Source organism: Pezoporus wallicus, unplaced genomic scaffold (genome assembly GCF_028554395.1).
Source record: "Pezoporus wallicus isolate ANWC-B61680 ecotype Strahan unplaced genomic scaffold, APGP_CSIRO_Pwel_v1 contig_8548, whole genome shotgun sequence".
Taxonomy (NCBI): Eukaryota; Metazoa; Chordata; class Aves; order Psittaciformes; family Psittacidae; genus Pezoporus; species Pezoporus wallicus.
Window position 1 is genome coordinate 785,560 of NW_026642624.1, and position 12,861 is coordinate 798,420.

General features: G+C 46.6%; 1 protein-coding gene across 1 annotated transcript; it reads left to right on the forward strand.

The window, feature by feature from the left end:
* Positions 1-587: 587 nt before the first annotated feature.
* On the forward strand, positions 588-12,114 carry SPG21 (SPG21 abhydrolase domain containing, maspardin). The gene is made up of 9 exons (XM_057431040.1): positions 588-794; positions 3,984-4,077; positions 7,688-7,849; positions 8,643-8,723; positions 9,337-9,482; positions 10,001-10,109; positions 10,570-10,677; positions 11,051-11,191; positions 11,475-12,114. Exons 2-9 carry the CDS (start codon positions 4,015-4,017, stop codon positions 11,592-11,594), a joined length of 930 nt encoding a protein of 309 aa, XP_057287023.1. The 5' UTR covers positions 588-794; positions 3,984-4,014; the 3' UTR covers positions 11,595-12,114.
* Positions 12,115-12,861: the final 747 nt, after the last annotated feature.

The window sequence follows — 12,861 nt, forward strand, 5'->3', positions numbered from 1 at the left end:
AGTATCTCATGGAGAACGTACCTACAACTGACAGGTATCTACAGATCTGTTTCTCACTTTCAGCTCCTAATTGTCACGTCCCACTTAATCGATCCCACCTGGTCTTTACAGGAATGACTCAAGAGACCAGAACAGATCTCCTGCTGCTCTCCTTAATTAACCGGAGCCGCCCTACAGCAAACACCATCAGGTCGTGCTGACAGCAGATAACACTACTGCTCGGCTGCACCCAGCGGGAAGATTAAATGTCATTTTTAAGGTATCTCTGCATAGAGGCATCAAGGGAGCTGAATTAACGCCTGTTAAAGAGTGAGAGCCCACCTTGAACACACGCCAGCTCATTGCAATCACTCGCATTTCTCATATATACATAACAAACCGGCGCTCTCTCCCGCTGGATGGCAGCGGCGCCTGCACTAAGCAGAGGGGCGGCACAGAGCAGAATAAAGCACCGCCGGAGCGCTCCGCACCTTTATTTCTATATTAAAACAACGCCGTGAGAAACGGCCCCACAGACGCTCCGACCCGCCAGGCGCTAATGGCGGCCGCGGCCCTCCCCGCCCACCGACCAATCACCGCAACGCCGTGGGGGCACGTGACTCCTGCCTCGGTAGCGATGGCGCCGCAGCCGCTTACTTCCGCCTCGGTAGCAATGGCGCCTGCCGGCGCTCCTCCCTGCCGTCACGTGTCCGGCGCGGGAGCAGCACCCGGAAGTGGCCACCGGCGGCGTGAGCCCCCGCTTAGGCGCGGCGGGGAGCGGGAGGAGAGCGGCGGCCCCGGGCCCTGCCGAGCCGGTGAGGGCCGAGCGGCAAGAGGGGAAGGGGTGTCGCTGTGGGGGTAGGCCTGTCCTTCTTGCTTGGGCCTCGGACCAGAGAGGGGGGGGCTGGGGGGCACTGGGGGGCTATCGGGCTCTGAGCAGATTGAGGTGGGGAGCCTCTAAGGCTCCGGTACAACATTAGTCCTGCACAAGCCTGGGCCCCAGGGGCCGGGGGACTCTGAGGAGGTCTCAGGTAGGGGAGAAGGGGGATACCACAACCCCTGGGTTTGGAGCGGGGGCAGGACTCTGGACTCTTCCCAGCAAGATACTCAAAGCTCTGCACTGCAGGTTCTTGTCATTGGGGGGCTCTAAAGGGAAGGGGCCGCCTCAGCCTGTGCCTGGGCTGGGAGTACCGAGTGGGGTTTGCCCCCTTTCTACCTGCAAAGATGGGTGAGCCCGCTGTGTCTGGGTACGAGACTGGGGTTGGTGGGCACCCTGGGGCTGGGTTAGCGGTGACAGCACTGAGGGAGTGGGGAAGGTGCTACTGCCATGTCCCAGTTATCCCTAGCTCTTCTTCCCCGTTGCCTGCGTTTGGTATTCATAGAGCGCCCGTAGCCCTGGTGTTTCCCCTGCTTGTCCTGGTGCTTGCCTGCAGCTCCTGCCGGCTCTCAGTGCTGCTGTTGCTGATTCAGGTCTCTTGGCCCAAAGGAGTGGGTGCTGTGTGGCCAGTGGAGTGCAAGGGCAGCTGCGCAGTGGCCCTGGCGCACACAGACACAGCACGGGGAGAGGAGCGAGTGCCCGCTCATGTAGTCCACCCTGGCAGGGGGTTAGTCTCTAGTGGCACAATCAAAGTCTAAGTCAATAACAAATGGAACGTGTCACAGTGTAGTGGGGATAACTCACAAGGAGAATGTTATGAAGTGCTGTCAATGCATCCATCAGTGATTCTTCCTTTAGAGGAATTCTTTTTAAGAGGTTAGAGTTCTTCAAATTGCTTGGTTTTATTGCACATGAAACTTGGGTCTTTAGAGGCTGCATTATGAACAGCATCAGGGTATTTCTGATTTGAGTTGCCTTCAGTGGCTGATTCCCTGTTTTGAGTTCATGGTTCAGCTTTTCTGTGACTGGAAAAGCTCATGGCTGTTGTTGGCATGAATATTTATTTTGTGGCAAGCTTAATGCTGTGTTTCTGTGCCAAGGGAAAATAGAATTGGTAACAGGACATCAACTTCAGCAAAAGTTCTATATAATCAATGAAAAAACTGTTTACTCTTGCTATAAAAGAGGGGCAGTCCTCCAGAGTGGTGATCACAGATGTACCTGGACAAGAATCAGCCAATGGTTTGCTTCCATGAGCAGTAAGAGGCGAGATGGGAAGCTCAGAATCTATGTTGCAGGTGGCCTCTTGCTGTGGTGTGAGCATAGCCTGAGAGGATGAAGTCCATCTGCATCATGCTTTTCCTTACCTAGTCTGGTGATAGGCAGCTTCCAACTCATTCCAATTGAAATGCCAGCCCACAAGGATTAGCTTAACAGTGCTGAAAGACTGAGGTGGTGGAAAAAGAGAGGCAGTTGCAGCAGGAAGTTTGCCAACCCTTTATGGCAAACAGAATCACTAGCAGAAGGCCTCCCTTTCCTGTGCCTCTATATCCATGCAGTGCCTGGCAGAGTGAGGCCCTGCCTGTGACTTGTGTTTCTTGGCCCTGTTGCAATATAATGGTCAAAGAGAACATGTTGTCTTAAGGCATTTGCTGATAATTTATTTCTGCCCTAATTTTGTCTGAGCAGCTTTTTGAGAGCTACTTGAGGTGTAGTTATGGAAAGGAATTGGTCTGGACTGCACTTCCCTTTCTGTAATAACCGGCTGTCCCCCTTAGTCCGTAACACGTGTTTGTGCCTTCTCTGCAGGTTGTTGGAATAGGTATTTTTTACCTCTGCTGTAATTTTACCTGCAGCCAGATTGGCAAAGAACAAAACAGTTGATAGAAGCACCAAAGCAAAGCTACACAAAAGTGAAACAAGGGTACCTCAAACCCTTGTGGGACATGAGAGGTGTTATCACTTGCTCTGTATGTGTTGCCTTGACATTTAGAAAGTGCTTTCACTTTAAAGTTCATGTTTTCTGTGCCTGGCAAAGGGCAAATGAAGGCTGAAGGATGAGGAAATAGTAAGTAACTGTTAACCCAATCAGCTGGTTGAGCCTGTGCACCAACAGCTTTTCTGCGGGGAGCAATGGAGTGATTCGCAGAACATACCAAGGTCTTATTTTATGAAGAATTTGGAAACAAAACCTATTAATTTATACTTGGCAACTGTTAAGTAACAAGAGCAAAAGTTTCTTTGTTTTATTATGCCCAGTGCTGTGTGTGAAAGCATGAAAATAATCTCCTGAGGCAGTTGGCTTTCAGGGTAAAGCCATTGAGTCTGCAGGCTTGGGAACTGTTTGATACAGTCTCTTTTATAAATGGAAGCTAATGGCCCCTCACTGCCTTAAAAGAAGTTAAATCTAGAAGTGTTTATTACTAATTTATAGAGTATCATAAGACACTCATTAGGTCTGCTAGGACATTCTGACTTCAGAGAGTGAGTTAGTGGCATTCCTGTGTGGACCCATGTCTGAATCTATTTGTTCTGTATTAATTGGTGTGCTTCAAAGTTATCTTTCCTGGTAACTCCTGACCAGAGTCGGCTTCTGTGTGGTTAGAATTAAAGCTTCAGGGCTTGCTTGTAAGTTAAGCCTCAGATCAGATGGGACCCCCTTTGGTCAGTTACATTGAGATGGAAGAACATGGTCTGAATGCTTAGGCAGTGGGTTCATGAAATAACTTAATTCTGTTGTGTGAACTGCTGAGTTAGCTGTATAAATATTTATTAGACATAAATTTGGAGTGCTTCATAAATTAAAGCCAAGTCAAAAACATGTTTTAGGTTTTTAAGCCGCTTATATCCTGCAACACAGTTGTCCTCTACAGCTGTTACAAAAGCATCATCGCAATCAGGCTGGTACATTAAGGCAATCAGGTGGCTGCCTCTTGGGAGAATTACATGGTTTGGGATGAACACTGAAGATAAGTAAACTTGGTGTGGGTTAGAGGCAGTACAATCAGCTGATCAGAGCAAACTCACCCTGCACATGCTTTATGTACGTGGCACAGCTTTTGAGTGCTGCCTCTGTTAAAGCTGTTGGATCAATTTATTGATTTCTAACTTTGTCTCTCTCTTTCAGGCTGACCTAATCTGAGCATTTCCTAAACATCATGGGAGAGATTAAGGTCTCTCCCGACTACAACTGGTTCAGAAGCACAGTTCCTCTTAAAAAGGTGTGTACAGCTGCCATGGTCTTGTGGTGAAATGTCTCCTCTTGCTGTGGTGGGTGAGACTGGTTAATGCAGAACAGCTGGGGCTGTGCTGGTGACCTGGTTTATCTCCTGAAGTGTTGTCCCACGTGTCATGTAAGTGCATGAAAGCATGCCCTACACTTCCACGTGCTTCTGGGAGGTCGCTTCTGCATGTGGTGGTGGGGAGCAGAGGCTCACAATTGTGAGCCACAGCAGTACCCAGCATCCTGATTCCAGCTATGCCTAAGGAGGAGACTCTGAGGAACTGGGGTGTGCTGGGGATGACATGCAGGGCCTCTCATGGAGCACCAGGGCAGGGCAGCTGACCCAGCCACCACAGCCAGGCTGCCAGAGCCACCTCTGCTCTTCCTGCACATCGTTCCTGGGAGTGGGGATGCGCCTGAGCCATGGTGGAAAATACCATGTGGTTTCTTCCGTTGCGTGTCCTTTAGATGTATTCTGCTTAATCACACTTTCCAACCACTTTCTCCTCTCACTTGGATTTCTTCACTCCCTTTCACTTAACCACAGGAGAGTGTTTGAGGTGAGCAGTGCTCCACCTTCTGCTCTCTATGTGCTGAATGGCAGAGGGCATGGAGTGCAGCGCTAATATGTAGCTCCTACCCTGGACTAACTCTTGCACGTACCTGTTGCAGATAAGGCTTCTGGGAGCTGCCGTTACAGACTAAGGAGCCCAGAATCCTGCCACACTGAAGGACAGTCTTACCTTTACACACCAGCCTGCTGATCCTGCCAGCACAGTCATTGAGAGTCAGTGACCTGTGTAGCTTGGGGGTGTTCTATACTTTGTTTTTGGGCTAAGACAACCTCCAGCTGGTTCAGTTTCCTAATCTGGATGGCTGTGTGGGCTGTGAGAACATGAGGATGGTGCTGGCAGCAGCGGCAAGAGCAGCACTGCCTGTTTCAACAGCAGGTTGGTTGCAGTTGGGCCACACAAAAGGGACTGTGTCCCAAACCTAAGGAACAATCCTTATGTGTGCTCAGCATTATTTCCACTGAGTGGTTGTGTAGCTTTCTCTAAGAAACTACCCGTATGGAAGGGCTGTAGGATCTTCTCTTGAGGGTTTCTCATTCATTGTTGCCAGTTTGTGTTTTCTGTAAGTGAGAAAGATGCATTGCTGTGATTGTGCATGCTCTCTAGGCTCTGGCTGTCCAGCTTCTTTCCGTTTCTGCCCAGTTCCAGATGTCCTGTGTCTCTTTGTGCCATGCTGTCCCCTTCAGGCAATGGGTCAGCAAACCCAGGGGACAGTATTCCATTGGAAAGGCATGTGGTTGCTCTGAGGCACTGCTTTCTGGGGTGCTCTCTGATAAATGAAAGGTGCTGGAGGTTGTGGTTACAGCAGAACATGCTCCTGCTGCCATGGGGACTGTGACACCGCAGCTCACTGCCAGGGGCTGCTGCCTTCAGCTGCTGCTAGGGTTTCATAAATGGGGACATGAGTAAACTGAAGCTGCTGCTGACCTTCAGATGGGAATACCCTATCCTCCCTAGTGGTTCAGTCTAATGATGGCACAGTGATGCATGCGGGGTATGAAGAAGATGGAAATAATCAAAGTAGTCCTGGTTTTTGGAGAGAGAAGGGGAAGCAAAGCACAACTTGAAGATGTAATTGATCTCTAAAGCAGTCTTTAGGAATATTTATTCCCCCTCCTGCCCTGAAATACAGGCAAAGCATGTACAGAGCAGAGGAAGGGATGACTATCATTATTGCTGATAAGCTCATGTTACTGCTGTCAGATGAACTTAAGGAAGCAAAGCTGGAGCAGATTGTTTGAGAACAGGCTGAGATGTTCCTCCTGACAGGAGCAGGAAATGCACAGCTCCATCACCCTTCCGGCTTTTCTCAGATACAGGAAGTGCAGCACAGAAAATAACAGTTTTTAGCTTTGCCTTTGAGCCACTATTTGCATACACTGCTCCTGTCTTAGATAAGCCCTTCACCAAGGGACACTGGCCCTGCTAAGCTCAAGCAGGAAGTTCTGCCCCTTGTTTTGATGCAGAGCAGATTTTACCCTTTATGTAAACTGTAGGTGATGCTGGTTTATCAACCAAAACCAGAAAGCTGTAACCTCCCAGCTCAGCAGTTACCCATGCTGCTGTCTGCCTGCATAGTGCTTGGCCTGGCTTGGGATCTGGAGTGAAACCACACGGTATGTGGCCAGAAATCAAATCAAACCGTTGTTGAAACCCATTGATTCATTGTCTGGATTTGAGGAAAGAAACATCTCTGAGCCTCAGCTCTCTGGACATGAACTAACTTTGGGTTTGTGATTCCAAGGAGTATTCCTAAAGGTAAATGTTGCAGTAGCCACCAACAGCTGCCCAGATCCAACATTACTGGTGGATTGACAGCTGGAGCTCTGGACTTGTGTGCAAAGGGCTGTTTTGGGGGTGGAAGGGATTTGTACAGTGTTTGTTTTTGAATGGTCTGGAAGCTGTGCTGTGCAATCCTGCTTTTTTCCATAGAGACTTTACAAAACAGTATCATGTGATGTCTCACATGCTCCCAGAGCCTGAAATACCGGCTTCAGTACAAGCAGATTGTTAGTCAAGCAAATCAGCTTTGTGATATGCTGCTCCCTGATTCCCTGAGAAGCTTAACTGCTGGGATGGAAAAGCAAATTGTGCTTGTGTGTTACTGTTCAAAAAGCTGTAAAATCTTGATGCAGAGGAGGTGAATTCCCACTGTGTGACACAGGCTTTCCCCAGAGGTTTGTGCTTGGTGGTCTGGTTTGAGCTGCACACTTTGGCTGGGTTCTGGGATGTTGAAAGAGCATCCTAAGTAAACAAAACAGTTTGCTGATGGAACAGGCCCTGTAAAAACAAGTCAGGCTCCAGCACTGCTGGAAAAGGAGACTTTTACCTCATTCTGGTACTTGTAAGGATACTAATTGTGCCTGAGATGGGCACTGTGTGAGGAGCTATCCGTTAAGCTTGCATGTGAATACTCTGCCTCAGCCAGCCATGTGTCCTGAGCACTCCAGATGCTCCCAAGGTACTGCCAGATGATGGAAGCATTTTTCTTCCCAGGTCAGCTTTGCAGTGCTGCTTTGGGAGTTGTGTGCATCTTGGTATCTGGCAGCCAGCTGTAACTGCTTCAGATCAATAACTTGTGGTGTTACTGCTTAATTCAGTAGGCTTGGGTATCCAGACCTGTAATGTCCAGTGAATGCAAACATCAATGTTTGCCTAAAAAGCTGCCCCCAAGGCAGTGCTGGCTCTGCCATGACTGTTGCTCTCCTGGGCTGTGGCACAGTGGCTCCTTTCCCGTTCCTTTCCCAAGGCACCGTGTTCATTATCCAGCTGATGTCAAGACACACATTTAGTCTGGCAGTGCATGGCCACAGTTCTGCTCCAGCTGTATCTGCACAAACCTTATTGTGCCAGTTAGTAAAAAGCCTTGGAGAAGAAAGCTGGAAGAACAAAAGATGGTCTTGTTCAAAGGGGTCTTGAGGCTTACAACATTTACTGGATGGCACAGATTTTGCAGAAGCAATTCTGGAAGCTGGCTGAAGAGCCTCATGTCTCTGGTGTGTTTCTTCTCCCCTCCACATACCTCTCTCTTTCCAGATAATAGTAGACGATGATGACAGCAAAGTCTGGTCGCTGTATGATGCAGGGCCTCGGAGCATTCGCTGCCCGCTCATATTCCTCCCTCCTGTAAGTGGAACTGCAGATGTGTTTTTCCAGCAGATTTTGGCACTGACTGGATGGGGCTACAGAGTTATCGCTGTGAGTATTCCCAGTGCTGTGTCAAAGTGAATGTACTTGTGCTGAGAGGCTGGATAATGAAGGCAAACTTAGTTTTGATTAAGGGAATCTACAAAGAACACGATGCTGAGTTGCACTCCAGAGTGTGCAGCAGATCCAGGCTGAAATCTTCTGATGTCCACATCAGCGTTTACCCAAAGCCTTGTGCATACATGTTATTAACTTCAGTGTGTTTTTCCCTTGTGTGCCCTGGACACCAGTCATCTTTGCCTCCAGCTGGATCTTTGTTAGCCAGGAGGCAAAGACGTGGGTTAGTTCAGGGTTTCCATGTTTTCCTTGGGGATGGTGGTTCTTGGCCAGCTTGCTAAGTCACTCCTTAAAATCCCAACAGCTCTTTGTGGCTTGTCAGCTCTTGAGCAGGACTGAGATGATTGATTTGAACAACAGTATTTCTGCTAAACAGCTTCAGGAGCACTCTAACAGCAGTTCACAGTTTCTGTGCCTGCCGACTTCCCATGCCACAAAAGCACTGAAGAATCATTCCAGCGTCTCCTCACTGATTACAGAATGAAGCAATGCTGCACTTCCCCCAACAAAGTTGCCCTGTGGTACCTTGTCATGTATTGTAGTGCAAGCAGAGGGGAGGTGTTCACATCCTTGGGCTGGAGGGACCTTGCTGAAAAGCTTGAGCCTCATGCTACAGGCAAGGCAGGTTGCTATCATGAAACCCTTAATGTGAGATGTGGGGTGGCTTTCAAAGAGACAGCTGACAGGTACTGATCCGAGATGGCTTTTTCTAACTGTGTTATTTCAGTTGCAGTATCCAGTGTACTGGGATCACTTGGAGTTCTGTGATGGGTTCAGAAAACTGCTAGACCACCTTCAGCTGGATAAAGTGAGTGCTCAGGGATAGGGAAATGGATGTGGTGTTGCAATAAAAAACTAACGTTTGAGAGTCTCATTTAAGAGCAGGCGTATAACACGTGACACAAAAACGTAGCCTAGAAATAAAGAGGCTGTGCTGGAATTTTACATTTGGAACTAGTTTATTTTTGAAGGTGAGTACCCTTGAAAATTGTTGTACTTGGCCTAAATTCAGCTGCTGTTCTAGGCCTGTTAAGTTGAATTGGGTAACTTTAGGTTTCCATGTGATCCTGTGGAAGTTACCCTTCCAAGCTCATGTGGTGCAGGATACCACAACAAAGTGTCTTGGATTGGGGAACAGCTATTGAAGCTCAAGTGAAATGTGCCTTTTTGTTTTTTATTAAGCTTGATGAGCACACAGACATTGGGCCTGTGGTCTGGAAACATTTCCTTCTTTCAATCTTGATCACATTTATGTCATGCATAGACCCAGAAGTTGAATAGAAGAGGGATTCTTTAACAAAATGGTTCATGAGGACTGGGTAAAACTACAGTGGCTTATTTTTTGCAATGAAACCTTGTGCTTAGCAGTCACGTATTTTCACGAGTGATCTGTTTGATTTTGGTTCTTTTCCTTGCACCAGGTTCACCTTTTTGGAGCATCTCTGGGAGGCTTTTTGGCTCAAAAGTTTGCTGAATACACACACAAATCTCCCAGAGTTCAGTCTCTGATCCTGTGTAATTCCTTTAGCGACACTTCTATCTTCAATCAGACCTGGACAGCAAACAGGTAAGCAAGGCTGAGACAAGCAATCAGATTCATGGCATTAACCTGTCTGTTGATGAAGTGTCCTGCTGCTCTGACTGGACATATGTCTAACCTGTCTCCAGCCTGGTGAGGGAGGTGTGGGATGGAGTACTTGTGAGTTTTGAAGTCACAGCATAAGGAGAATGGAAATGTTCACAACTGGGAGTGTGGAATCTGACAGACCAGTCATTTGGTGATCCTCTGTGGATGTGTGGTCAGATTTAACAACTGCCTCTTTTCTAGCAAAACCACTTAGAGTGAGGAAAGTGTTATTCACCATGTTTAAAATACACTTTTGTGATGGAAGACCAACAGCTTCCCAGAGCAGTTCAAGCACCTCACTGCCAGGTTTTCCCTCTCCATGTTCTTGAAGCTTCTTCAGGATTTCATTTGAAGTTAAAGCACAAAGTCTATGCCAGGAAAGGGAGGACTGACAACAAAACATGTCACCGTTGGGGTCCTCAGTGCTTGAAGGCTGTTACATCCTGTTTCTGTTTCAGCTTTTGGCTAATGCCTGCTTTTATGCTGAAAAAAATTGTCCTTGGGAATTTTGCATCTGGTCCTCTGGATCCTGAGATGGCCGATGGGATCGACTTCATGGTGGACAGGGTAGGTACCTGTGTACTGTCATGCTGTGATGTCCATCTCAGTAGAAGATTTGCTTAGCAGGAGGTTGTGGATATTTCTGCTGCTTCCTTCATTTACTTACCCAGGAGGGAGGAGGAAGGGATGGATTTTGGTCAGGTGATGACTGTCACAGCCCCAGCACTTCACCTGATGCTGCAACCATCTGCCTTTATGGTTCTGTTTATGGAGATCAAAAGAGAGGAAGTTAAACTGAGGTGGCAGAGGAGGAGGTGCTGGGCTATGTCTATAGGCCGTGCTCTGGAGGCAGGAGCAACTAATGGAACACACTTTAAGCATGTCCCGTCCAGAGTAACACTAAGTTGGAGCTATGATATTTAACTGTTTCCCTGTAAAACTAACTTCTCTTTGGCTCTGTTGTTAATACTGCATTAACTTCCTGTAGTGAAATACGGTGTTAATCAGTGTTTCTCTCTACTGCAAGCTGGAGAGCCTAGGCCAGAGCGAGCTCGCCTCAAGACTTACCCTCAACTGCCAGAACTCCTATGTAGAACCTCATAAAATTCGGGACATCCCTGTAACCATCATGGACGTAAGTTAATCTCAGTGTCATCCTTTTGTGTGTTTTTCTTAAACACTGTTTCCTGCCCTCCAGGTGGGGTCTGGACATTCTCTTAGCAACTTAGTAAGTACTGGCAGCACATACCTTCATATTTAGTCAAGTGTTTTACTGACTGGGCAACACCAGGACTACTCTTTGTCAACTTATGAACTGTTCTGTGCCATAACACAACTGTATGTTCATATATCACAGCATTTGCTTTCTGATGTGTTCCCTTTGTTTTCTGTTTCATTAATGCTGTTCCAGAGAGAAGCTGAGAATTGCTTCCAGGAGCAGCATATATCCAGTCTGACTTGATAATCAAACTGGGATTCAGACCTAACTGCTGTGACTTGTTGTGCAGGTGTTTGACCAAAGCGCGCTTTCGACTGAAGCGAAAGAGGAAATGTATAAACTTTATCCTAATGCCAGAAGAGCTCATCTCAAAACAGGAGGCAACTTCCCCTATCTCTGCAGGAGTGCTGAGGTCAACCTGTATATTCAAGTGAGTGTCTGCATTCAAACCAGATCTGCTGCTGTGCACAGCAATAGGAAATGTCTTTTCTGTCCTGGTTTTTCCCCCTTGGCTTGCCTGAGCTCTGCTCCCAGATTGCTGACATAGAATGCAAGGATGGAAGTAGTCACATTCATGGGGGACTGACTTTGGGGGTTCACCTCTTGCACTGAAAAGCCTTCATCCTCACAATAATTACTCAGGAGAAATGTTTCTTTTTTTACCAAAACCTTGTGCTTCCACACTTGTTTCAGCATTACTTTGTGTTCAACAGATCCATTTGCTGCAGTTCCACGGTACCCGATACGCAGCCATCGATCCCTCCATGGTCAGCGCAGAAGAGCTGGAAGTCCAGAAGATCAGCCTTCACTCCAGCAATGAACAAGAGCAATAGGTCTTGGAGCACTGGTGAAAATGAGGAAATGGTTCCGTGGTCTTCCTGTGTATGAGCAACTGTTCCTACTCTGCCCTTTCCCTTGCGTTAGCCGATTATCACTGTGTGACTCCAGCAGGATCAGTCAGTGATCTGCCTGTGGACAGTAACCTCCAGCAGTACAATAGGATAAAGCTGTTTAACTTTTAGTCTTTGAATTGAAGGAAGCATCTTTGAAGACTACAGTTTTAAAAATAAAAGACACTTTTTGCTACCAAAGTCCTCACTATCATGTTCTTCAGCAGAACAGCATTTCTTTTTATACTCTTCACTCAGCTGTATATATTGCCACATGCAAATTGTGTACTTAGAAGCCACCATATATTTTTGCTGAATATTTGGTTTAAGTGACAAGGTTGCCATCACTTAGTTGCATCATATGTTGTGTTGTAAGTTAGTTTGTTTCTATTGGAAATAAAGCACTTGAATTTTTAACTTTCTTGCTGTTTAAAAGATGGTTTTCAATAAAACTTCACTTTCAGTAAGGGTCTCTTGTTGTGACTACAAGAGAAAAGCTCTGTAAATTACCCTGGTCCTGGTTTGCCTCTACAGCCAGCTCTAGGGATGAAGAACACCAGCACATTAAAGCTTGAGTCTACCTCAAGCTTTAATGATAAGGTTGTGCTGGTTTAGCTCTAAGTAAAAATTATGTAGTGTTGTTTTAATAATGAATAACTAGGATGTAACTTGCAAATATAAGGGTAAAACTTGGATTTATTGAAATACAGACATTATTTTACCCTTGAAACACTGTAAAAAATAAATGCAAAGTATTATGTGATAAGTAAGTATTTAAGAAAACTATGTCCTTGTCAGAGGCTGTGTAGATAACCAATGATCATTCTTCTCTTACAGCTTGAAAAGTGTAACCTATGGATTAAGGAAGTTACCTGGTTGATTCATGAACAGTATGTATAGGTTAATGTACATCTATAAACAGTGTATGTTAATGATATCTGAAATTTTCTGTTACAGATCACAGCCGTCGTGGTTCCAGAAGGACCAAGTGGGAGCCTTGACTCTTCTAAATTCCTGCCCTAAGAAGGACATTCTGAACATACTAGGACACAAGGGACAGACACTTCCCAAAACAAGGTAAGTAAAGAACAGTCCTGAAAGCAAGGGCTTTGCCCTCAATAACTTACAAACAGACACTTAAAAATTACATACAAAAATGAGATGTAAACCAGTTATAGTAAAACAGTAGTTCCTGGTGCTCACAGTATGA